Source organism: Choloepus didactylus, chromosome Y, assembly GCF_015220235.1.
Source record: "Choloepus didactylus isolate mChoDid1 chromosome Y, mChoDid1.pri, whole genome shotgun sequence".
NCBI lineage: Eukaryota > Metazoa > Chordata > Mammalia > Pilosa > Megalonychidae > Choloepus > Choloepus didactylus.
The window spans coordinates 51,820,010-51,846,862 of NC_051335.1; the positions used below are offsets into that span (position 1 = coordinate 51,820,010).

General features: G+C 36.8%; 1 protein-coding gene across 1 annotated transcript in view; it reads left to right on the plus strand.

Annotated features, from left to right (window-relative positions):
• The window catches only part of CYLC1 (cylicin 1), a 33,549-nt gene extending 14,754 nt beyond the window's left edge, over positions 1 to 18,795 (plus strand). Inside the window, exons 3-5 of the mRNA XM_037822769.1 lie at positions 14,068 to 14,105; positions 15,678 to 15,766; positions 17,029 to 18,795. Of these exons, the coding sequence (XP_037678697.1) occupies positions 14,068 to 14,105; positions 15,678 to 15,766; positions 17,029 to 18,795 (1,894 nt within the window). The remainder of the gene's footprint in view (positions 1 to 14,067; positions 14,106 to 15,677; positions 15,767 to 17,028) is intronic.
• The last annotated feature ends 8,058 nt before the right edge of the window (positions 18,796 to 26,853 follow it).

The following is a 26,853-nucleotide window of genomic DNA, read 5'->3' on the forward strand; positions in this document are numbered from 1 at the left end:
TTATGAGCAGAATGTTCAACTAGGGTGAACTTAAATGTTTGGAAATGGACAGAGGTGATGGTAGCACATTGTGAGAATAACTAACAGTGCTGAGAGGTGTGTGAAGGTGGTGGAAAGTGTAAGCTCAGAGTCATGTATGTCACCAGAAGCAAGGTTGGAGGTTAAAAGATGGGAATGTATAAAACAGTGAATCTTGTTGTGGACAATGTCTATGATTAACTGTACAAATGTTAGAAATCTGTCTCATGAACTATAACAAATGTACAACACTATAACTAGAAGTTAATAAAAGAGGGGCGTATAGGAAAAAATATACCTATTGCAAACTACATACTACAGTTAGTAGTATTTTGCCATTCTTTTATCAACAGTAACAAATGTACTACACCAATACTATGAATCAATAATGTAGGGAGGGGTGATTAGGGGTATGGGAGGATTTAAGTTTCCTTTTTTGTGTTTATTTCTTTTCTGGAATAGTGAAAATGTTCTAAAAATTGAAAAAAATTAATTGTGGTGATTGATACACAGCTCTGTGATGGCACCATGGGCAACTGTTTGTACACTTAGGATCTTTGGATAATTGTATGGTATGTGAGCAATCTCAATTAAAAAAAAAGCATGCTGAATTTAACAAATGGTATTCCAGCATCTATTGAAATGATCATTTGATTTTTCGCTTTTGATTTGTTAATGTGTTGATTGACTTTCTTATGCTGAAGCACACTTGCATGCCAGGGATGAACCCCAATTTGCCATGGTGTATGATTTTTTTCAATGTGTCTTTGGATATAATTTGCAAGTATTTTGCTGAGAATTTTTGCATCTATATTCATTAAGGAGATTGGCCAGTAATTTTTCTTTTAGCATCTTTATCTGGTTTTGGTAATAGACTGGTGTTGGCCTCATATTATTAGTTAGGTAGTGTTCCATTTCCTTCAGTTTTTTGAAAGAGTTTGAGTAGGAATGATGTCAGTTGTTTTTGAAAAGCTTGGTAGAGTTACCCTGTGAAGCCATCTGAGTCTGGGCTTTCATTTGTAGGAAGCTTTTTGATGACTGGTTGGATATCTATACTTGTGATTAGCATGTTGAGGTCCTCTATTTCTTCTCTTGTCCTTCTAGGTTGTTCATTTGTTTCCAACAAATTATATAAATTTTCTACTTTGTGGTCACACAGTTGTTCATAATATCCTCTTTGATTTCTTAAATTTATTTGTGAATCTGCCATAATGTACCCCCTCTCATTTATTATTTTATTTGGGTCTTCTCTATTTTTGTCTTTGTCAGTCTAGCTAACAGTGCATCAATCTTGATCTTCTCATGGAACAAACTTTTGGGTTTTTTTATTCTATTTTTTTTGTGCTCCATATCATTAATTTCTGCTTTAATCCTTGTTATTTCTTTTCTTCTACTAGTTTTAGGATTAGTTTGCTGATCATTTTCTATCTTTTTTGGTTGTTCCATTAGCTTGCTGATTTTAGCTCTTTCATCCTTTTTAATGTATGCATTTAGAGCTATAAATTTCCCCATTAATACCAACTTTACCCCATCCCATGTTTTGATATGTTGTGTTCTCATATTCATTCATCTCTAGATCTTTAGCAACTTCTCTTGCAATTTCTTCTTTGACCTACTGATTGTTCAGGAGTGTGTTGTTTAACTTCCAGATATTTGTGACTGTTCTAGATCTTTCATAGTGACTTCTAGTTGCATTCCATTATGGTCAGAGATTGTGCTTTGAATATTTTCAATCTTTTTAAATGTATGAAGGCTTGTTTTATGCCTCGGCATATGATCTATCCTGGAGAAAGTTCCATGAGTACTAGAGAATAATGTATATCCTAGTAATTTGGGATAATGCTCTGTATACGTCTGTTAAATCTCATTCATTTATCTCATTTTTCTAGGTTCTCAATTTCCTTATTGTTCCTCTGTCTGATCTATCTGTAGGAGAGAGTGATGTATTGAAGTCTCCCACAATTATTGTGGAAACCTATATTGCTTTATTCAGTTTTGCTATTGTTTGTCTCATGTACTTTTGAGCACCTTGATTGGGTGCATAAACATTTATGATAGCTATTTCTTCTTGGTGACTATTTTAAACATGTTGTGTCCTTCTTTGCCTCTTATGGCATCCTTACATTTAAAGTCTCTTTCATCTAAAATTAATATTGCTACCCCTGCTTTCTTTTGGCTGCAGCTTGTGTGGGATACTTTTTCCATCCTTTCACTTTCAATCCTTTTTGTGTCAAGGGGTCTAAGATGAATATCTTGCAAACAGAATATCAATCAATCATACTTTATAATCCATTCTGACATTCTGTATCTTCTAATTGAGGAGTTTAATCCATTCACATTCAATGTTATTACTGTGAAGGAAGTTCTTGAACCAACCATCTTAACCTTTGGTTTTTATTTGTCAGGTATATTTCTCCTCAACTCTTTTTTTTTTCCTTTAAATCATCCTTACTAATACACTTCAGTTCTGTGTCCTTCCCTAGACCTCTCTCTCTCTCCTTTCTTTTTTTCTTAGCTGTAGAACTCCATGTAATATATCTTTTAGGGCAGTTCTCTTGTAACAAATTGTCTCAGCAGTTGTTTGGCTGTGAAAATTTTAATATCTCCCTCAATTTTGAAAGAGAGCTTTGCAGGAAAAGAATTCTTGGCTGGCAAGTTTTCTTTTCAGAGTCTTAAATATGTCATACCACTACCTTCTTGCCTCCATGGTTCTGCTGAGTGAATCAGTACTTAGTCTTATGTGGTTTCCCATGCATGTGATGAATCAATTCTCTCTTGCTGCTTTCACTACTTTCTCATCTTCAGCATTTGACAATCTGATAAGTACATATCTGAGTGGTTTTATTTGGATTTATTCCATTTGAAGTTCATGGGCATCTTTGATTTGCAAATTTATGTCATTTAGAAGGTCTTGGAAGTTTTTCCCCAACTATGTCTTCCAAACAATCTTCCTAGCCCTTTAATCTTCTCTTCTCCTTCTGGGACACCAATGGTTCTTATAATTGTGCACTTCATGTTGTCCATCATTTCCTTGAGATCCATTTAAAATTTTTAAATTTTTTCACTATCTGTTCTTTTATGCATTTGCATTGAATTACCTTTTCCTCTAATTCACTTATGGTTTCTTCTGCCTCTTCAAATCTGCTGTTGTGTGTCTCCAGGGTATTTTCAATTTGATCAACGGTATTTTTTTAGTTCCATAAGATCTGCTATTTTTTATTTACACTTACAAATTCTTTATGTTCTTCTAGTGTTTTCTTGATGTCTTTTATGTCTTTAGCTAACCCATTGAAGTTGTTTTGGAGATTTGTGTGTACTTCTTTGATTAATTGCTCCAAATTCTTTGTCTCCTCCAGCTTTTTAATTTGGTCGGTTGACTTGTCCAGAGCTGCTTCTTTTTTCATGTGTTTTATGATTTTCTGTTAGCTTCAGAGCATTTGCTTTTCTTCATAAGGTTATTTCTGGAAATGTAGGATTATTTGAACATATATATGTATCAAAGCCACACCTTGATGGAGGGCACTTTCCCTGTCTTCCCAGCAGATGGTGCCCTTCAGCCTCTCTCACTCTTAATCCAGCTTTCCCTCAACTTTCCCTGAGCACTTTGTGGGGTCCAAATCATAAGTAAATCAAATCAGTGCAACTCTTCTCCATATGTGCTGGATACTGCAAGCCCTGTAGGTGCAGTGTGGGCCCTGTGCCATACAACAGGGAGTCTACTGAAGGGCATAGTAGGTCTGGTGATTCCTGAGCCTCTGAGAGAATCACTCTTGGACTGTGGGGCTGCATATCTCACATGCCTTGTTCCCTGCCTGCCATACACCTCTGAGCCTCTGAGGTGTGGAGGGGCTCTTTGTGCTTCTATGTGGTGCCCTTGCCTATCCACACCTCTCGCCTATGCACACCACAGACTTTCATGGAGGGACAGTAAATTCAGTTAACACTGGTTCCCTGCTTCCCAGTTTTCTTCATGGGAGCTCCTGGCCATGTGGAGCTAATTTCTGAGATGAGTACATGTGAGTGGAGAGCTGCTCACTTCCCTCCACAGCAGCCACTTTGCCACTGCCAGCCACTGGAGGTGGTCCCAGATGAATAAATTTACCTCATACATTGAGATGCAGCTTTTCTGCTTTTTCATCCAAGTCCCCACCATGGATTGTAGAAGTCCCTCACTGTTCTGGGTGTCTTCTGGCCCTTTTCTAGTTCCTTTCACAGAGGAGAAATTTACTCCACCTCATCTATCCCACTATCTTCCTGGAAATTCTCAGTTCCATGGATTTTTGAAAAAATATTTTATTACCATATATCCAACCTAACATCGGCCTTCATGTGTGTTCTTATTTAATAAATACGTCTATTTCCTCTACATTTTCAATTTTATTAACATAAAGCTTTTGTTTTCTCTGTTACTGTTTTCTGCTGTTATCTTTATTTTTTTCCTCCTATGTAATTCAGCTTAAATTTACTGTTCTATTTCTAGCTCATTGTGGTGGACAATTAGATCATAGATTTTCAGGTTCTCTTCTAATATATGAATTTAAGACTGAAATTTTCAAAATACATTTCTGCATTCCACAGATATTTAAAGATCATATTTTCTTTGTCATTCAGGTCAAAATATTTTTTAATTTTCATTGTTATGTATTCTTCAACCCATAGATTTTATTCTTAATTTCCAAATATTTAGGTAGTTTTTAGTTATCTAATTTTCATTGAATGTGACACAATGAATATGTTCTCAATGAACATATTCAGTATAATTTCAATGCTCTGAAATATTTTGGATAGCTGCTTTACTGTTGATCATATAATTAATTTTGGTAAGCACTCCCTGTACATTTGAAAAAAAAGTGTATTTTGCAGTTGCTTGGTGTAGTGTCTATGTGTTATGTCAAATTTGTTAATCATGTTATTCAAGTGTTCTATATCTCTTGATATATTTTGTTCATGGTCTACTAGTTACTAAGATAAATATGCTAAACTCTTCAGCTATAATTGCGAGTTTTCCTATTACTTTTATTTCTGTAATTTATGCTTTATATATTCTGAAATTATAGCAATGGGTGCTTACAAATTTAAGATGGTTATATATTCCTATTGTATTGATCCTTATATTCAAAAACTCTCTCAGTGTTTGTTTATCAGAAAATAGTTTAACTCTCCCTCAGTATTGAAGGATAGTTTTCTAAGATATAGAACTCTTTGCTGACAATTATTCTCTTTCAATATCTTAAATATATCCTACCAGTGCCTTCTTGCCTCAATATTTTATGCTGAGATATCTGCACATAATGTTATTAAGTTTCCCTTTTCTGTGACTGACTGCTTTTCTCTTGCTGCTTTCAGAATTCTCTCTTTTCTATGACATTTGACAATCTGATAACTAAGTGTCTTGGATTAGGTCTATTTTGTTTGGGGTACCCTGTTCTTCTTGGATCTGTAATTTCATGTTTATCATAAGAGATGGGAAATTTTCAGTGATTATTTCCTCTGTTATTCTTTCTTCCCCCTTTTCCTTCTCTTCTCATTCTGGGGCACCTATAACATGTACACTAATGTGCTTATGTTTTCATTCAGTTCCCTGAGATGTTGCTCATATTTTCTGTTGTTTTCCTTATCTGTTCTTTTGTGTGTAGAATTTTAGATGTCCTTTCCTCTAGCCCACTAATCCTTTTTTCTGCCTCTTCAAATCTGCTGTTGTTAATCCCCATTGTGTTTTTCAACTCTTCTATTGTGCCTTTCATTCCCATAAGTTCTGCCATTTGGTTTTTCAAACTATCAATTTCTACCTTATTTACACCCAGTGTTTTCATTATATGCTTCACCTCTTTTGCCATATCTTCCCACCATACATTAATTTGATATTTTACTTGATGTAGCATGTTTGTTTGGACATCTTTAATTTGTTGTTTCAAATCATGTGTCTCATTTGAAGTGTTAGTTTGTTCCTTTGACTGGGCCATATCTTCATTTTATCCGAGAGTGACTTGTAATATTTTGTTGGTGTCTAGGCAGCTGGTTTCCTTGATTAGTTTATTCTAGAGGTCATTCTCACTCTTTTACCTAGGATTTTCTTGTTATTTGGCTTTCTTCTCTTTGTCCTCTGTGGCTTTCAGTTGAACTTATTCCAGACCTCTGGCATTGCTTCTAACTGATCAGAATTTTTCAGCTCTTGTTATCTGGTTCTTGTCCTGCTTATATGTAAACATCTCTTCAGGAGAGTCTACTCAAACATATTTTCCCAGACAAGACAGGTCCAGATTTCAGGAATAGAATGTAATCAGTATCAAGTTTCCCTGAGGATGAGACACAGCAGGTTGTCAGACTTTCCTGTGAAGTCTCTAGACTCTGTGCTTTTCTTATACCACCCAGCAGGTGGTGCCTGTCAGTACAGAGCTCCCCACAAGTGAAAAGAGGTGTGCTTCTTTTAATTCTCTGTAGACCCTGTCCCTGCCTGGGGGGTGGATAGACCAATGGTGGGTGTGCCAATCTGGATATATTATGTCCCCCAGAAAAGCCATGTTCTTTAATGCAGTCTTGTGGGGGCAGATGTATTAGTCTTTTGATCAGGTTGGAACTTTAGATTGAATGATTCCATGAAGATGTGACCCACTCAACTGTGGGTGAGGTCTTTTGACTGGGTTATTTCTTAGAGGTGTGAACCCACCCATTCAAGGTGAGTGTTGATTGGTTTCCTGGAGTACTTGAGAGCTCAGGAGCTGACACAGACACTGATGCTGGGAGATGCTTGTTGATGCAGATGGAAGGCTGTTTTAGAGATGCTAAGCTAAGAGATGAAGCCCTGAGTTTGCTCCAGAGAAGCTAAGAGAGGGCCCTCAGATGTTTAGAGAGAAATGCCCTGAGAGAAAGAAGCAAGAAAGCACAAGGACTGGGAGAAAATACAGAAGCCCAGAGACATTTTGGAGAAAGCCATTTTGAAACAATCTGGGAACAAAAGATCAGCAGATGCTAGTCACATGCCTTCATGCTGACAGAGGTGTTCTAGGTGCCATTGGTCATTCTTCAGTGAAGGTATTCTTGTGTAGATGCTTTAGTATGGACACTTTCATGGCTTTAGAACTTTAAATTTGTAACCTAATAAATCTCTTGTATAAAAGTCAATCCATTTCTAGTATTTTGCATAATGGTAGCTTTAGCAAACTGGAACAGATTTTGGTACCAGAGAAGTGGGGTTCTGCTGAGTTTGCAAATTCCAAACATGTTGGAAAGGCTTTTTAAATGGATAACAGGAAGATTTTAGAAGTGTTAGGAGCTTCATAGAAAGAATCTAGTATGTTTTGAAGAGATTGTTGATAGGTGTATGGACTCTAAAGATACTTCTGATGCGGCCTCATACAGAAATGAAGAATGTGTCATTGTCGACTGGAAGAAAGACAATTCTTGTTTTAAGGTGTCAGGGAATTTGGCAAGATTGAGTTCTGGTGTCAGATGGAGGGTAGAATTTGAAGGCAATGAGCAGGGATACTTAGCTGAAGAGATTTCAAAACTAAATATGGAAAATGCAGCCTGGCTTCTCCTTGAAGGTTATAGTAAAATGTGAGAGGAAAGAGATAAGCTGAGAAATGAACATTTGGGTAAAAAGAAACCAGAAATTGATGGTCTGGAAAAATCTGGACTTCCAGAAAGTGAAACACCAGAGGCTTCATACCCATGTGAGGATTAAATGAAACATGGAACCAGCAAGTCATTTCAGTACAAGCCAAGATTGGAGATGGAGTTATCCAGAAAGGATTTGTGAAAAGTCCTATTGTCTGATAGTTTTGAGCCCTGCATGCTACATGCCAAGCCAACATTTTTTTTTGTGTGTGTGAGATCTGTATAAATAGAACCACTGCCAGTCTGGACTAAAAGGGACAGAAAAGTGACAGACTGAAGGAAAAATTTCTTCAGAGGAGGCAGAACCATGGAAGCCAAGGTCTGAAGCCATGAAATCCTGAGCAAGGAGGGCACAGCATCCCATGCATGTGGAAAGGGTGAGTTTGCCCCAGAGGCAGAGGGCAGGCCTTCACCTTGATGCTTAGGAAGAGTGCTGTTGCCTCAGGCCTCAGAGAGTATGGAGCACATTCCCCAGAGTTTAGGAAAAGCCTGGCCACCACTCCACTGAGAGGGGAGAGTCTTTGCTTCAGAGATGCATAGTCTGGGTGGCACCCCAATGCTTGATGATGGTGGGGGCAAGAAGAACCTGGTCTCCCCAATGCATGGATATGTCAGAGCACTCATTCCAGTGTTTGGAGGAAAGGGCTGCTGCCAAGGCCTTTGGAAAGCATGGTAATGCCATTCTATCTAGCCTCGAGGATAAAATGTCATTCAATAAATGACTCTCACACTTTGAAATCTAATGAAATTGACCCTGCAGCTTTTAGGAGTGTTTAGTTCCCATAAACCTTGTTTTCATTCCAATTTCTCCTTTGGCAATGGGAGTGTTTTCTCTGTGACTGCCCCTCCTTTTTTATATTGGAAGCAGATAACTTGTTCTGAGTTTCACATGTCCACAGCAAAAGAGGAAAGTTGTCTTAGGACAAACCACACCTGAAACTGATTTTGATAAGACTTTGTATTTATCTATACTGTGATGGAATTAATGTATTTTTGCATTTGGAAAGAACATGTCTTTTTTGGGTCAAGCATGGTGGAATGTGCCAGTTTGGAAATATTATGTCCCCCAGAAAAACCATGTTCTTTAATGCAATATCATGGAGGCAGAAATTATTCTTTTGATTAGGCTGGAACCTTTAGATTGAATGCTTCCTTGGGGACATGACACACTCAACTGTGGGTGAGACCATTTGATTTTGTTATTTCCATGGAGGTGTGCCCCTGCTCATTCAGAGTGGGTCTTGATTGGTTCCCTGGAGTACTCAAGAGAGCTCAGGAGCTGACAACCATGCTGACACTTTGAGATGCTTCATTGAAACTGTGATTGGAGCTTGGTTGATCTATTTTCCCTTGCTCCTAGTAGAGACTGCTTCTTTTTTTTGCACAGGAAGTGTTCCAACTAAGCATGCCATGCCAGTGTTGGAGGGGCACCAGGCTCTGCCATTTGGGGGGCTTCACTTACAGTTCTTATGCTGAGATCTTGGTCATTCCACCCATTCCAGACTCATGTACAAAATGTTTCTGGTCACAGATGTCCCCCAAACCATTGTTCAGACTATTAACTATTTTCTCCTGGTTATCTACTAGCTGCTCTAGAGGACTAACAAAGTTCCACACCTCCTTATGCTGCTGTCTTGCCCTGCACCCAAAGAGTAGTGGTTTTTAACTGGAGCTGAATATCAAAATCAGTTTGGAGACTTTTTTTTTGAAATAAAGTCAAACTTACAGGAACAGTTGCAAAAACAATACAAAACCCATACACAGAACTCCAGCATACCTCAAACCCCCTCCCCCAATACCCCAGTCCACCAACTTTAACATCCTGTCACAACACCATTTCTTTCTTTCCCTCCCTCCCTCCCTCCCTATCTATCACCCATCATCTATTGCTCTGTCTTCTTATCACATGAAAGCAAGCTGCACACATCCTTGAACAAACAATATAATTCACATATACCTTTCCCATGATCAAGAACATTCTTTTATGCAATCCCATTAAGCACAGCTAAGAAGTTCAAGAAATTCAGCATTGATACAAAACTTACATTATATAGTTCCTTTTTTTTTCTTATGTCCCATCTGTGTCCCTTTGAGCCTCCTCTCCTCCATCCCCAGATCCCATCCAGGATCATCCTTGGCATTTAATTGTCATTATCTATTTAGACTGTCTTTTTCTTTTTTTTTTCAATTGTGGAAACATGTACAGCCTTAAGCTTCCCATTTCAACCCCTCCCTAGCATTCCATTAGTGGGATTAATCACATTTAGAATGTTGTAATGCTATCACCTTCCCATCATCCATTACTAGAAATTTCTGTTCACCACAAACAGAAACACTACACTCATTTATCTCCCCATTGTCCCTTCCCCCACTTCTCATAACCCATACTCTACTTTTCATCTCTATGGTCATATTCTCTGATACTTTCTTTGTGCTTACCACAGGGCTTAAAAGTAACCTCTTAAATCTGTAACAACCTTGTTTTTCTTTGATACCATTTTAACTTCAATATGAGATGTAAACTATGTTCCTATACTCCTCCATTTCCCCACCTTTATGTAGTTCTTGTCAAAAATTACATATTTTACATTGAATCCAAAACCACTGATTTATCATTACAGTTTATATATTTTAGATCCTGTAGGAAGTAAATACTGGAGTTACAAATCAAAAATACAATAATATTGGTATTTATATTTACCATGTGATCTTTACTGGAAATCTTTATTTCTTCATATGGTTTCAGTCAATTCTTTAGTGTCCCTTCCTTTCAGCCTGCTCAATTCCCTTTAGCTTTTCTCATAGGACTGATCTACTGGTGATGAAGTCCCTCAGCTTTTGTTTATCTGGGAATGTTTTCATCTTCTCCTCATTTTTACCCTCTAGTTGTTTGTGAATTTTCTAAGTCTCTAATGGTTGTTGACTTCTATTTGTATCCCACTGTGGTCAGAGAATGTACTTTCAATAAATTCAATTTTTTTTAATTTATTGAGGCTTGTTTTATGTCCTATTTTGGAGAAAGATCCATGATCACTAGAGAAGAATGTGTGTCCTGGTGATTTAGGACACACCAAATCATATACGTCTATTATGTTTCTCTATATCTCTCTCTCCTTTCTTTGTTTCTCTGTTGGTAGGGCTCCCTTTAGTATCTGAAGTAGGGCAGGACATTTATTAGCAAAATCTCTCAGCATTTGTTTGTGAAAAATTTAATATGTCCCTCAAATTTGAAGGAGAATTTTGCTGGATAAAGTATTCTTGGTTGGAAATTTTTCTCTCTCAGAATTTTAAATATGTCATGCCACTGCCTTCTTGCCTCCATGGTGGCTACTGAGTAGTCACTACTTAGTCTTATGTTGTTTCCTTTGTATGTGGTGAATTGCTTTTCTCTTGCTGCTGTCAGAACTTACTCCTTCTCTTCAGTATTTGACAGTCTGATCAGAATATGTCTTGGAGTGTGTTTATTTGGATTTATTCTATTTGGAGTTCATTTGGCATTTGTGCTTTGTATATCTATATTGTGAGAAGGTTTGGGAAGTTTTCCCCAACAATTTCTTTAAATACTCTTTCTAGACCTTTTCCCTTCTCTCCCCCTTCTGGGACACAAATGAGTCTTAAATTTGGATGTTTTATTTTGTCTATCATATCCCTGAGATCCATTTCAATTTTTTTCAATTTTTTCCTCATTCTTTCTTTTGTTCTTTCATTTTCTGTTCTGTGGTCTTTGAGAATGCTGAGACATGGTTCAACTTACTCTGATCTTGTATTATGATTGTCCAGAGTCTTTTTAATTTGGCCAACAGTTTATTTTATTTCCATTAGATCTTCTATTTTTTTAATTGACTCTTGCAATTTCTTATTTATGCTCTTCTAGGGTCTTCTTTATGTCCTTTATATCCTGTCCCATGCTCTTCTTCATTGTCTTTATATCCTGTGACTTGCTCTCATTGTTTGTGTGTAGTTCTTTGATTAATTGCACCAAATACTGTGTCTCTTCTGATCTTTTGATTTGGGTGTTTGGGCTGGGTTTCTACTTATTGTCTGATTTTACCATATACTTTAAGAGTTTCTGTTGTTTTTGGCCTCTTGGCATTTGCTTTACTTGATAAGTTTCTTTCAGGGTATAAAAAATACTGATCTCTAATTTTTCAGATCTACAGCTTTGTGGCATACACTTTCTGTAACTAACCAGCAGATGGCATCCATGAGTTACCTAGTCTCCTCAAGTCAGTTCTCCCCATATTTGTCTTTGTGATGTGTGGGGATCTGATTCTTGTGGGGTTCAATTAGTGTACTAAGTTTGGGTGTGTTGTTGGTGCTGTCTGCCCTGAATGAGGGGCATGTGTCTGGGTGGTTAGGGAGGTGGGGCAGCTTTAATAGTCAAACCTACCAGAGATTTAATGCTATTGCAAGTCTAAGCTTTCTTTTCAGTCTTGCCACAGATTGTCTCTGCTGCTGACCCACAAGTCCTTCCTATTGGTGTAGGGTCCCTGAGATTTCCAATTGGGAACCCTTTCTCAGCCATGCTCTTCCAGGACCTCTGATGAGGGAAGGTTGTGCCACATGTCAAGTGTGTGTGCCTGCCCTCCAGGGAAACTCTGGGCTGCAGGGGTGTTCCCAGCCTGTTTTAAACATGGTTGAATGGGGTGTGTTAATTTCCCCTTTTTGCACAGCTCCACCTTCCCAGCTCTGGGACAATTAGCTGTGGGTGTACTAAAGGCCACTGTCCATGGCTGATATTGTGGCATGTGTGCAGTGCTGTGGGAAATACTCCCTGTCACCCTAGGACCCTTGGCCTGGCTCTGGGCTATAGCTCCAGCCCAGGCAGGAGCATCTCCCACCCGCTGGGGTGATGGCTTCAAGGGGCACAGTTTCTTTCTGCTTTTGGATCCCCTCTGTCCCCCTGGCCCCAGGACAATCAGCAGTAGGCTGTCCTCCATGCCAGACACTAAGCTGGTGGCCCAGCCCACTCCTGCTGTACTTTACTACATGGTTCTCTCCCTTGTAACCACAGCCACTCATGTGTTTTCTTTTTCAAGAACTAGTCTATCTCCAAACTCCAACCCATGGTTTTCCCACACCATAGTATGGCTGTAGGACTTTCAGCTGGCTCACTCCCCTATTTCAGAATGCAGACTCCTGGTTTCACCAAATGCATGGTCCCTGTGGATTTAGCAGACCTTGTCTGGATGGTGCATCGCTGGAACTGGTGTTCTGGGTCACTTTCTGGCTTTTATCTAGTATTTTTCATGGAGGTGTTTTTTGCCCTGTCTCACCTGACCACCATCTTAGGTTCTCCCTGGAGACTTTTTAAAGGTAGAAAAGTTAACCCACTTCCAGATATTACAATTCTTAGGTTTGGGGGCAGTTCTCAAGCATATTTACTTTTTAAAGGTTTCTAAATTAATTATCATGTTTACTTCTAGCTGAGAACCACTGGATTAGATAATTTATTCATTTGTGTCTCCAATGTCTTCCCTAATGATTTCAGGAATTATTGAATGATGAAAACGGGACAAGTTTTGTACTTAACTTAAGAAATGAAAATAGATTTGACTCAAAGGTAAATAGTTTTGCCATTTTTGACTGACATTTTATCTTGTTTTATGTTTACTGACTTGATGGGTTAGGTCAGTCAAAAAATCAAAGTTTAGCATATATATGTATACAAGCACAATTGCAGAGTTAGCAATGGTCACAATTCCCATCACAGCTAACTAATGAGAAAATAATTTTAAAGACGAATGTGTTTTTATTTGAAACAAATGGCATGTATATAATCAGTGGACAATACTGATTATTATCAAATCAAATGAGAACCTTCCAAATGGAAAATATCATTGGTCAGTTTTTCTTGTGGGGAGAGAAAATTCAAAATCCAGGCCAACACTGTGTGTGCCCCTACCTCATATAACATTAATGGTTAGATTTAACTTCTGAAAATATTAAGAACTTGTACTTATATTTGAGAAGTCACTTACAGAATTTAGAAAATACATAGGTTTAATCCTGGGTTAGATTTGTTTACTAGGATTTGGGAGAAAAATCTTTCAATTTACAGTTCTAGATAATGTAAGCAAGATATATTTATTTTAGAATTTGTCAGTTTATTGTTTTTACTTCAGGTTTTAGCCTAAGGTTAGTTTTTGTTCGGGTTTCTGATGAAAACGCATACTTCTTCATCTATGATTTTTTTCTAGGTGACGGGAACTGGGATATGAATTATAAACAAACATTCTTAGACATGGGATATCAGAGAATGTACAATATTTATCAAATGTTGCTACTGAATATCTATTCATAATAATAATAGTTATTATAGTCAACCATAGTACAAATCCAATTAAAGCATTTTCTCTTTCTTTCTTTCTTTCTTTCTTTCTTTCTTTCTTTCTTTCTTTCTCTTTTCTTTTTTTTTTTGTTTTTTACTAGACAAGAAGTAAACATCAGAGCATATAATTCCATTCCAAGTAAGAATTCATTTTTGGAATTGAACATTTATTTATTTGAAAATAATTTTAGGGACAAATGACTACTCTTCTTCATTCAGTACAACAAAGCCAGAATCTGCCCTTTAATTTTTATTAAAATTTAATAGAACCATATATATACATACATGAGCATGTGTGTATATGTGTATGTTGGTGTGTGTATATGTGTATGAATGTGTGTGAGTGTTTAAATTTTTCTGACATTGATGTAAGCTTGTACTGGCTAGTTTAAAAGGAAAGAGTTATTTAGTTTGTTCTTTCTCATAATGCAAACCAACCTTTCTTGCATAAGATTCCTTTGTTTTCACAATGCACAATTACAAACTCAAGAGAGAGAAAGCAAATGTAGTCAGAGGGATGAGAGCAGCTAGTGAAGAGTCCAGTTTTTGAACAGCTACAAATTTAGGAAATTTTTCCTTAATTCGTTGAGCTGAAATCCACCTGAACTTCTGCAACTTTTACCCATTGGTTTTAGTTCTTCCCTCAGAAAACATGTAAAATAAGTTTATAATATTGTAATTAAAAGCATGGACTCAGGGACTCAATTACCTGTGTTTGAATGTTAGCTCTGCTACTCACTTGCTTTATGATCTCCCTCTGTGTTCATTTTTCCACATCTTTACAATCGAGATAATTATATTATCTACCTCAAAGAGTTGTTGTAAGGTAAATGAGTTTATCTGTATGAAGTGCTTAGAACAGACTCTGGTACATAGTAATCACTATGTAAATGTTAGCAGTTGATACTATGCTATTACTACTACTATTTTCCTTCCTTCCACATAAAAGCTCTTTAAATATTTGAATTTGATGGTCACATTTCCCATGATCTCTTCACCTCCAAGAGAACTATCTTGAGTGTCCTCACCAATTCCTCTTTTGATACAGCTTCCAGATAGTTTAAGCTTCCTGATCACTCTTTTGTGGATGCCCTCAAATGTGTCTATCTCCTTCTTTAAATAGGGTTCTCAGAATTGAATGCAGTGTTTGGGCCTGTGGTCTTAACTTCTCTGTCTTGGGTTATGATTGAGGTCAGAAGTGTGCTAAAAATACCTTAGATTTAATTATTCAAGACTTTTACTGAGTACAAACATTATGTTATGCATTGTGCTAGTAACTACGGGGAAATATAAAAGGAGAAGCCATATTTTCTGCAATCTAACGAAAACAACATACAGAAAAGAAATGAAGATAGAGGATTTAATAGAGACATTAAAAAGGAAACAGTTAATCTTTCTCTGTTTCCATTCCTACTGTTCAATTATATTATTTTAATCATTATGATTCCTGGTTTATAAATCTGTGACAATTGGATTAATCTAGAAAATAAAATTACGTATGTCATTTTAAACAAAATTCAATGCTAAATGTGAAAATCAGCTTTTATATTCTTTAATTGGTGTGCAAATTATCTACAACCTCTGTGGAGAGCTAGATTTTGAATTATATCTTAGTTTAAATTAAATGATATATTTTTCACTCATGGATATTTCAGTTATGATGGAAGTCTGGTACTAAATTCAAATTCTTTTGTATCCTCTCTTATTTTAGTCAATGAATTAAGCAGAAAATCATTTCCCAAACCAGCCCAGCCAGGTAGACTAAGATTAAGACCTTCGGAATTACAAAACACAGTTCCTGTGAGTATTGAAAGGTCATTTTTTAAGCTAAATATGGGTTGGCAAAACAATATATAAGTAAGGTATATGTAATTCAAATTTTACTGTTGGAAGCAGATAGTTTTTCAATTTACAATTCCCAGTACAAGTTGCCCCCACCTGTTTTAGTTGAACTTTTATTCATAGATGGTTCCCTAAATTAGAGGCATTATTTGGACAAGAGGCTAGGCAAGCTGGAGAATCAAATGTTGCAACTGGTGAGATCTCACAAGAAACATTTTCCAAATGTATGAACATCCAAAATTTGAATCTTAGAACCAGGAGCAGAACTTGATGAGTTTTAATTACCTCCAATTTTTTTTAAAATATGGAAATTAGCATACTGGATACGGGAGATTCATATTTTCTATAGCTTCTATAAAGTTGAGATAACCTACCTTTAGCAAAAAAAGTAAGCTTGCATACAGAGGTCACCCATGGAGTTAGCAAAATATTTTAAATCATGTCCCAAAGCAGAGTTAAAATCAACACATTCATTCAAGAGCCATTCATTACATCTGAAGTGATCCAAGTTTCAGTCTTCTCTTCATGGTCTTCCTTTAATTCCATATAACCACTTAATTAACTACTGCTACCTATACTGGACAGTTGAAGGAATATGAGAATTAAATCTTAAATCAGTCTATGTGGCCACTTATGACAATCAGACTTAACAAATGTTTGAGTGGAAGTTGAAAACAAATTGTACCACTGCTACACAAATTAATATGGAACAGACATTTCTTTGTTGCAGTGCTTCACAGTAGGGGTCTGAGTCTCTTATTTTGTTAGAAACCTTGAAAGCAGTAGTAGAAATCAAACTAGGCCCAAAGCCTATAGCTATCATAAGTAATGTTATGGGAGACTTGAAGCTCATAAGCTTATTTATGGCTAATTCAGGGCTGAAGGGTGAGCAAACTGTTCCAAATGATCTCTCCCATGTAGGGGTCCAAAAGGAACTCACTTTTGATCATCAGGACAGGCCCTGGAATGTCATGGATCATTGTGGACCTCTCTAATCGTAATATGAATCATTGAAGGAATCCTAAATGCTCTCCTAAAGTCATCTTACACTCAGTGTGGCATTATCATACACATGAACACACACATACGCACACTCTTGTAAGAATTTTTTTTCCAATTTTAAATAATTAATGGAAAGCTAGCAACTATTTCCATGTTGCAATGTAAAAAGATATAACTCACTCACAAAGGCTTGTCTTTATTCTAACCAATATTTTCAGAGGCACGACAAAAGAAAATTAGAGGAAGGTCAGAAGTCAGCTCATATATGGATAAGTGATTCTTTAAGTAGAAATTTCCAAAAGCCATCTATTTTGTTTGCTGTCAGGAGACTGGATCCATTCAGACATCCTTATACTCCCAAAACCCATCCTGAAAAGTCAGAATCTAAAGAGACTAAAGGTGACCAAAAAGGAACAGCTTTGAAGAATGATTCCAAGAAAACAACAGGCCCACATAAAACAACTCCAGCTTTCAAGAAAACAGTAAATGATAAGAAATCTAAGGGAGGACATAAAGCAGTTAAAACTCCATCAAAGTCATCATATGAAAGTGAACCATCTAAGAAGTCAAAGTTCAAACCAGATACAAGCCAAGAATCCAAGGATTCTAAGTACATTGCAGAGAAGGATCCAAAAAAAGATAAGAGAGATTCAAAGAATTCCAAGGAAACAGATACTGAAATCATATGTGCAAAGAGCAATCGAAACAAATATTCTAAGAAAAGCTCAGAGGATTCTGATGCCGGATCAGAAACTTGTTCAAAGAATAGTTCAAATGTGGATTTAATGATGTATTTAGAGTTGTCTAGTGCTGAATCCATGAATTTTGATATGTGGCTCAAGAATTACTCACAGAATAATTCAAAGAAAGGTACAAAGAAAGATGCTAAGAAAGATCCAAAGAAGGGCTCTGATGTTGAATTTGTAGACTCAAAAGGCTCAAAGAAAGATGCAAAGAAAGATAAGAAACCTTCAAAGAAAGACAAGAAAAAGGATGCAAAGAAGGATGCAGATACGTCTGATACTGAATCTGCAGATTCAAAGGGTTCAAAGAAGGATGAAAAGAAAGATAAGAAACCTTCAAAGAAAGACAAAAATAAAAAAGATGCAAAGAAGAATGCAGATTCTTCTGATGCTGAATCTGCAGACTCAAAGGGTTCAAAGAAAGATGAAAAGAAGGATAAGAAAAATGACAAGAAAAAGGATGCAAAGAAGGAGGCAGAGTCTACAGATGCTGCATCTGAATCTGAATGGGAACCAAAGAAGGGTAAAAAAGATGAAAAGAAAGATAAGAAAGACACAAAGAAAGATGACAAAAAGAAGCCAGCAAAGAAGGACTCAGAGTCTACTGATGTTGAATCAGGATCTGAATTGGAGCCAAAGAAGAGTAAGAAAGATGAAAGCAAGGACAAGAAAGATTCAAAGAAAGATGACAAAAAGAAGTTTGCAAAAAAGGACACAGATTCTACTGATGTTGAATCTGAATCTGAGTGGGAGTCAAAGAAAGATAAGAAAACCTCAAAGAAAGATAGGAAAGATGCAAGGAAAGATTCCAAGAAGGGTGCAAAGAAGGATACAGAGTCTACTGATGCTGAATCTGATGAATATCCAAAGAAAGGTCAAAGGAAACCCTCAAAGTCAGTATTCAAAGATTCAGATGCCGAATCTGAAGATTCACTCTATAAACCTGGAGCTAAAAAGAAAGGAGTTGATGAATCAGATGCCACATCTATAGATTCAAAGAAGGAAGCACTGGGACTAAGGAAAGATTTCAAAATGACGTCCAAAAAGACTACTTTCCAAGAAAAAGAAAAAAAAACGATTATAGGTAGAATTCCTCCATCAAGAGAAAGACCACCGCTACCTCCTTGTGAGCCTTTATCACCATCGCCTAAGGTCAAGCGTCTCTGTCGGTGCAGGATGCCTCCTCCACCTCCCAAACCAAGATATGCTCCTTTGGTATGGTTTGTCCTGTTTTATTCTTAGCTCAAATTGGATAAAAAATGAGTTGCAAAGTTTTCAATTCATATTTTCTCAAAAGAATAGCTCCCTTTTGCTGGAATATTGATAACTTTGGGACTTGCAGGTAAGAAAGGTGGAGAGTACTTCAAAAGGACTCAAAAGAGTTATAAAATAAGTTTCAAAAGTTTAAGAGCATAAGAATTATTTATAATGGAGCAGAGAGAACTGGCTTGTCATTGAAAAAAAATATTTCTAAGGAGGGTGTTTTACAAAAGAAGAATGGTTAACTCTTCTACACACAGGAAAGGACAAAAGTGAAAATTGACTAAAATCTCCCCTGATGTTGAATCAGAATCAGACTTAAATGAGATATAAAGACATTTCCTGTAAGTTGCTGAATAGACTAAAGGCTCAATTACCCCAAATCCAGGTATAGCAGAGTAGAAATATAACATACTATGAACCATATGTACAGTAACGAAGAAATGTAAGTTATTTGACCCGTATCTGAGTGAAACTTCTTTGAGTCCTCATTCCCTGATATCAGGAAAAATAACTTGCTAGAGGTGACTCTTCTGGTTTATAAATCTCTTTCAGGTTATTCAGTCTCTTTGGGGTAAATACTCTGTCAATATTTTTATTTCTCTTCTAAAAGGGTTCTCCCCTTCCCCTTCTCTTCAAACTAGTCTAGCTGAAGCAAAAGCATAAGTAGAAACCTCACTTTGGAAGGATTGGTTCCTGTTCTACCTGCTATTCTTCCTTAATGGTTCTCACTGAACTTTTGTTGGGGTATAACTCATTCACAGAGTTTATGGCCATGAGCTTGTGTTCCCCTGCTTATTTTATATTATTTTATTATTTTTTTAAATTTAATTTTACAATTCAACACTTTTTTATTTTTTACACCTCTGGTACCATGAATTCATAGGGAATAGTTTCCAGTAGCTCAGGCTCTTTTCCATTGGTTCTCACAAAGTGTGCTTCTCTGAGTTTAACAGGTTGGTGCTTCAGTTGAACCCAGGTACGTTTCCCTTTGGCTTCCTTTTTCCTGATCATTTCCCTTCACACATTTCAGGAAGTTATCTTGGCTCTTCGAGTGCTTAATATGCTCAATGCACACATTAATTCTCTTGGCAAGAATCGTGCCCTTCACTTGTTTGCAACAATACCAACAGCATGCTGGGTAACATTGTAGCCTTTATTTCTGCCAGGTAACATTTGTGGGGCAATCTTTTTGAACAGTGCCCATTCCCTTGCTGTCTATGATATTGCCTTTCTTGTAGATTCACATGTATGTGGTCAAAGGAACAATTCCATATTTTCTAAGAGGCCTAGAAAATATATAGCGGGTGACTCTCCTCTTTCCCTTAATGTTCATCATTTTGATGAATTATTTCAAGGTGGTGGTTTGGGCTGAAAGGAATTTCCTCTTCTTTTAAGCAGTGTTCATTATCTGTTCTCTTAGTGTGGTAGGGCTATTGCCTTCTGTCCTGCTAAACTCAGATGAGTGTGTGAAAGGAAATGTTCAGAAGGAAAGGAAGCCAAGCCAATAATGCTCTGAGTTTAATTTATTTCTTCCCTCTGTTCTTCCTCTTTCTCTTTCCTCTCCTCCTGAATCTTTCTTCCCCCTCCTCCTCCTGCTCATTGTTCTCTTTCCTCCTCTAAAGAGTATTCTATTTCTTCTCCTGGTCTAGTAGGGATCTCCTTTACCTTATATTCCAACTTCTTTCTATCCTTGGTTTATAATAAAATTTTATGTTACAGACATCCATTTGTTCTCCGTATATAAATAATATTTTTGGAATTCAGAAATTCCTATTCTCTTCCCCAGATCCTGGGTTTTGAATACATTTTTCCCCAAAGGACACAAAAACTCAGCTTTGAGACCTTCTTCTAGGTGGTATCCTTTCTCCTCTCTTTAGGGGTTGAGTCAATGGATGAACAGATACTAAGGCAAAAAATTTACAAGGAATGAAAATATTGGAGAATAATTTTTAAGGTAAATGAGATAAATGGACCTTCACATTGTGGGATTCTTTTCCACAATCATTATTTATGAAAAAAAATAAGTAAAACACAAGAAAACAGGTTGAGGTCAAAGATTAATTTTAATTATAAAATGCAACTTCCAAGATATATTTTGTGCTTGTATATATTCATGTCATGTCTCCTTAATAAACTTCCATATGCATAGATACCATCTAGTTAAACTTTTCTATCCCTATCACTCCAGTAGAACTGTACTTCTCAAAGTTACCAAACACCTTCATGTGGCCAGGTTCAATGGTTTCTCCTCTCATCTTATTTTACAATCTGACAGTATTTGATAAAATAACCTATCCTCCTTCTAGAAATACTTCCTTTACTTCAATTCTATAACACTATGACCTTCTGTCTTTCTTCCTACTTAGTGGTAGCTTTTCACCTCCTTTATTAGGTCCTCCTCTTCTTCACCATTAAATGTTGGAATGACCTAAGGCTTGGTTCTGGACATTCTCCATCTACAATAATCTCTTGCTGAATTCATCCACTCCAAAGAGTAATACCATCTATGCATTGATGATTCCAAAATTAATATCTCCAGTCCTGGCCTTTCCATTTAGGTCTAAATTCTTCTGTCCAATCGCCTACTTGACTTCTCCACTCTTGTACACACTAAGCATCACAAACTTAATATGTCTCACCAATACTTATATCCTTTTGCAAAACCTATTCCTCTCCCAGTCTTTTCCATCTTAGTAAATGGTGCTACCATCCATTCAGTTATTCTTTTAAAACCTGGATAACATCTATGATTCCTCTCTTTACCTCACAAGTTATCTATCAGTAAGATCTGTTTATCTTACCTCCAAAATATATCCTGATTCAGTCAACTTTTTTCTTCACTACCACACCAGTGGTCCAAATCACTTTCATTTTACATGGAATACTGAGAGTTCCTAACTACTCTTGTTACTTCTACTCTCCACTGCTTAAAACACTGTAGCAGTTTCCTACTGCATTCACTATAACTCAAACTTCTTGATCATGATCTTCAATGCCTGCACTTTCTGGACCCTACTTATTTTCCACCCTCATTATGTACCACACTTCCCCTTTTCTTTTGATCTAGCCAAATCAGACTTCTTTTTGTTTTTCATACCCAACCGGATTATATTCTTGACAATCATTTGCATATGCTGTTACTTTTGCTTGAACATTCTTCTGGCAGAGTTTGCATGGCTGAGTCCTTCTCATTATTTATTTTTTCAGCTTAAATATTGTCTCTTTACAGAAACCCATAAATACCTAATACTATGCTTTGCCATCTGCCACCACTGTCCAGTCACTCTCCCCACTGACATTCTACTTCATTTATCTTCATAGAATTTATCTTTATAAAAAATTCTGTATTTATTCATTTGTTTATTATTATAATCACCATTAGTATGCAGCTTCCTTGCAGGTAGTGGAATTTGTTTTTCTTTTTTTTTTTTTTCATTGCTGTATCCTCAGTTCTGAAACCAGTGCCTGGTCTATATTTGGTTGGTTGAAATTTTGTTGTCCCTAAAGAGTTGCAGATCATATCACACACTAGTTGGCCTTCTGGAATCCTTTTTTCCAAGCATTTCTGCTCTAGACTAAAATGAACAAGGCATTTTGGAAGGGGAAAAAGCCACCCAAGGGCACTTTATATTCAAAATGGATGTCTAGAAAAGATACAGGTGTATTTGCATGTACATTGTCCCTTCCCCTCCCCCCCATCAGAGTTCCACTGATTCTCACAGCAACATATAAGTAGGGGTAATGTCATGCTTCAGGATCAGCTCTGATTACATTCCTAGATAAAGAGAATTCACATTTTAAATGAGGTACATAAAGCTTTGCAAGATTCTCAACCATGAATGAAGAATTCTTCAAATTCCAATTGCTGAGGTAGAAAAGTGATATTATGTTTATGGTGTTCTGTTTTCCTAACTTTTTTCTTTATGCCATTTTTTAGCTAAGAAAATAATACAAATGGCATTATAGTAGCTGAAACAATAAAAATATATGTAAAGATAAGTTGATCATTTACTTCCCCCACTCTATACCTCCATAAATTTCACCCTATTGAGATAACCATTGTTAGCACCATGATACTTATTTTTTCTTTCACAAGTTCTCCTTGTATGGACTAGTGTAGGTAAGCAGATAGATTGATAGCTGATAGAGATAGATTTAGATAGACAGATGACAGGGATAGATCATTTGTTTTGTCCAAAACAGAATTAGGCATATCAAGCATACATAGTACTCCATAACTTACTTTCTCAGTGGACAATATCATGGTTATCTATGTAAGTTATTAGATATAGAACTAATGCTATTTTTTAAATTTCTGTCTTTTGAAAAAACACATAATTTTACATAATGGGATACATAGTATCATATATTCTGGATTTGTTTTAGTTTAGTCTTTAATTGCTTTCAATTTTGCTCATCTCCCTACTCCCCATCCCTTGCCATCACACCTTGTTTCTCCTCCTCCAGGTGACTCATGTGAGCAGCCTACTATGTTTCATTCCTTGTGTTTCTAGAGGCTCACAATTTACTGTGTCAAACATACACACAGTGAAGGGAGAGCAGCTTGAGGTTTTGCTATTATTCTAATGTGATGAAATAATACGGTGTGTATTTCAAACAGCAATAGACCTTACAGCTCTTCCCAACTTGTCATTCTAATGGATGCAAAATAATACGTATTGGTACTTTAATTTGCATTTCCATGACTATTAGTGAGTTTGAACATCCTTTGAATGTTTGCTGGCCACGTGGATTTGATCTTTTGAGAATTATGGTTTTGTGTCGTTGGTCCATTTTTATAATGGCTCGTTTACAACTTTTTTCTCAATTTATAAAAGTCTTTTTTTATATTATAGACATTAATCCTTCATCTGTCTTTGTTATATTTTTCCAAACTCTTGTATTTTTTTTCCACTTTTTATTGAGATTGTTCACATACCATAAAATAATTCAAAGATCCAAAGTGTGCAATCACTTGCCCATGGTACCACCATATGGCTATGCATACATCACCACAGTTAATTTTTTTCAATATTTAGAATATTTTCATTACTCCAGAAAAGAAATAAAGACATGCAAAAAAGGAAACTCAAATCCTCCCATACCCCTAATCATCCCCCATCCATTATTTGAGCCATAGTTTTGGTATAGTACATTTGTTACTGTTGATGAAAGAAAGTTAAAATACTACTAAGTGTAATATATGGTTTGCAATAGGTATATGTTTTTCCCTATATGCCCCTCTATTATTAACTTTTAGTTATAGTGTCATATATTTGTTCTAGTTCATGAGAGACATTTCTAATACTTGTACAGTTAATCCCAGACTTTGTCTACCACAAGATTCACTGTTTTATACATTCCCATCTTTTAACCTCCAACTTTCCTTCTGATGACATATGTGACTTTGAGTTTCCCCTTTCCACCACCTTCACACACCATTCAGCACTGTTATTCTCACAATGTGCTACCATCACCTCTGTCCATTTCCCAATGTTTAAGTTCACTCTAGTTGAACATTCTGTTCATAATAAGCTCCCCATTCTTTAGCCTTGTTCTATATTCTGATAACTTGCATTTCATGTCTATGAGTTCACATATTATAATTCGTTCATATTAGTGAGACCCTGAAATATTTGTCCTTATGTGTCTGGCTTATTGCACTCAATATAGGGCCCTCAAGGTTTCTTCATCAACACATATTTTAAGACAGTTTTGTTCATACACCATACATTCCATCCTAAGTAACCAATTAATGGTTCCCTGTATAATCATGTATTTATGTATTCACCACCATCACCATTATCTTTATAAAGACATTTCCATTTATTCACAATGGAGGAGGAAGAGTCAAAGAAGATAGAGAGACAAGACAAAAAGAAAAAAACAAACCAAAACAAAACATGACAGCTAGGAAGCAACAAAAGGAAAGATAGCATTAAAGTAGAGTAAAGATTCAGACAACATCACCAATGCCAAGAATCCCATACATTTCCCCTATGTACCCCCCTATATGCATTTAGCTTTCGTATATTGCCTATGTTATATTAAAGGAAGCATAATATAATGTTTCTGTTAACTGTACTCTCTAGTATGTATTGATTGTATTTTTCCCCAATCCCACCCCATTTTTAACATCCCCACTCTAGTATGTTGACATTCATTTGTTCTACCTCATGTAAAAACATATTTGTACCTTTTATTACAATCATTGAACACCCTAGGTTTCTAGTATGTTGACATTCATTTGTTCTACCTCATGTAAAAACATATTTGTACCTTTTATTACAATCATTGAACACCCTAGGTTTCAGAGAGTATACAGTCCAGTCTTTATCTTTCTTCTTTCCTTCTGGTGTCACACATGCTACTAACTTTATCTTTCAACCATACTCACAGTCAGCTTTGTTCAGTGTACTTATATTGCTGTGCTACTGTCTCCCAAAATTGTGTTCCAAACCTCTTACTCCTGTCTTTTCCTTTCTGTCTGTAGGGGTCCCTTTAGTGCTTCCTGTAGAGCAGGTATTTTATTCACAAACTCTGTCATTGTCTGTTTGTCAGAGAATATTTTAAGCTTTCTCTCATATTTGAAGGACAATTTTGCCAGATATAGGATTCTTAGTTGATGTTTTTCTCTTTACGTATCTTAAATATATCACCCCACTTCCTTCTTGCCTCCGAGGTTTTGTTGAGAAATCCACATATAGTCTTATCAAGCTTCCTTTATATGTGGTGGATAGCTTTTCTCTTGCTGCCTTCAGGATTCTTTTTATCTTTGACATTTGATAATCTGATTATTGAGTGTCTTGTAGTTCTAGTCAGATATATTCTGTTTGGGCTACACTGTGCTTCTTGGATCTGTAATTTTATGTCTTTCATAAGAGATGGGAAATTTTCATTGATTATTTCCTCTATTATTGCTTCTGCCCCTTTTCCCTTTTCTTCTCCTTCTGGACACCAATAACATGTACATTCCTGCATTTAATTTTGTCCTTAAACTCCCAGAGATGTTGCTTATATTTTTCCATTCTTTTCTCTATCTGTTCTTTTATGTGTAGGCATTCAAGTGCCTTGTTCTCCAGTTCCTGAGTATTTTCCTCTGCCTCTTGAGATCTGCTGTTGTATGTCTCCATTGTGTCCTCATGTGTTGTTCCTTTCATCTCATGTGTTGTTCCTTTCATTTCTATAGATTCTCAGATGTTTTTTCGAACTTTCAATTTCTACCTTATGTACACCCAGTGTTTTCATTATACACTTCATCTCTTTTGCCATATCTTCCCTAAACTTTTTGAATTGATCCAGTAGTAGTTGTTTAAATTCCTGTATCTCAGTCGAAGTGTAAGTTTGTTCCTTTGACTGGGCCATAACTTCACCCCTCCTAGTGTAGGCTGTAGTTTTCTATTGTCTAGGCATCTGGCCTCCTTCATTACCCAATCAGGTTTTCCTAGGCCAGAATGGGCTCACATCTGGGAAGGAGGCAGTAGTTTCAGATCTCCCTGAGGGTGTCTTAGAAGATTGATGCACCCTGTGAGACCTTGAGTCATTGTGCTTTTCTGCCCAGCAGGTGGCTCTGTCAGCCTGTAGCTCCATCAGCCTGTAGCTCCAGACTGTTGTAAGGAGGTGTGGTACATGGCTGTTTTCCCCCAGACTATGCAGTCTGGTTCTGAATGGATGGTGGGTGGTAGAGCTTGGCACCACCTCTTTCCTTTTAGGGAAGATATACCCCCTAGGGAGAGGTCATTTGCACTTGAATAGTCTCTGATTCTGCTATCTCCACCCCTGTCTGGATCTGAGTGCTGGGAATTGAAAATGGCTCAGGCTTTCTCCACTGAGCTGAAAAAGGGACAGAAAGTCCCCCTTCAGGGTCAGTCTGCAGCCCCCCTCAATTTCCCCCATTGGCCAGAGACAGCACCTGGTCCTCTGGGCTTCCCCTCCCTCCCAGAGAGATCCTTCCACTCTCCAAGATCAGTCACCACCAAAAGACTCTATCTGGATCTGTAGGGATTTGTAGCTTGAATGGAGCACACAATGTGTGCT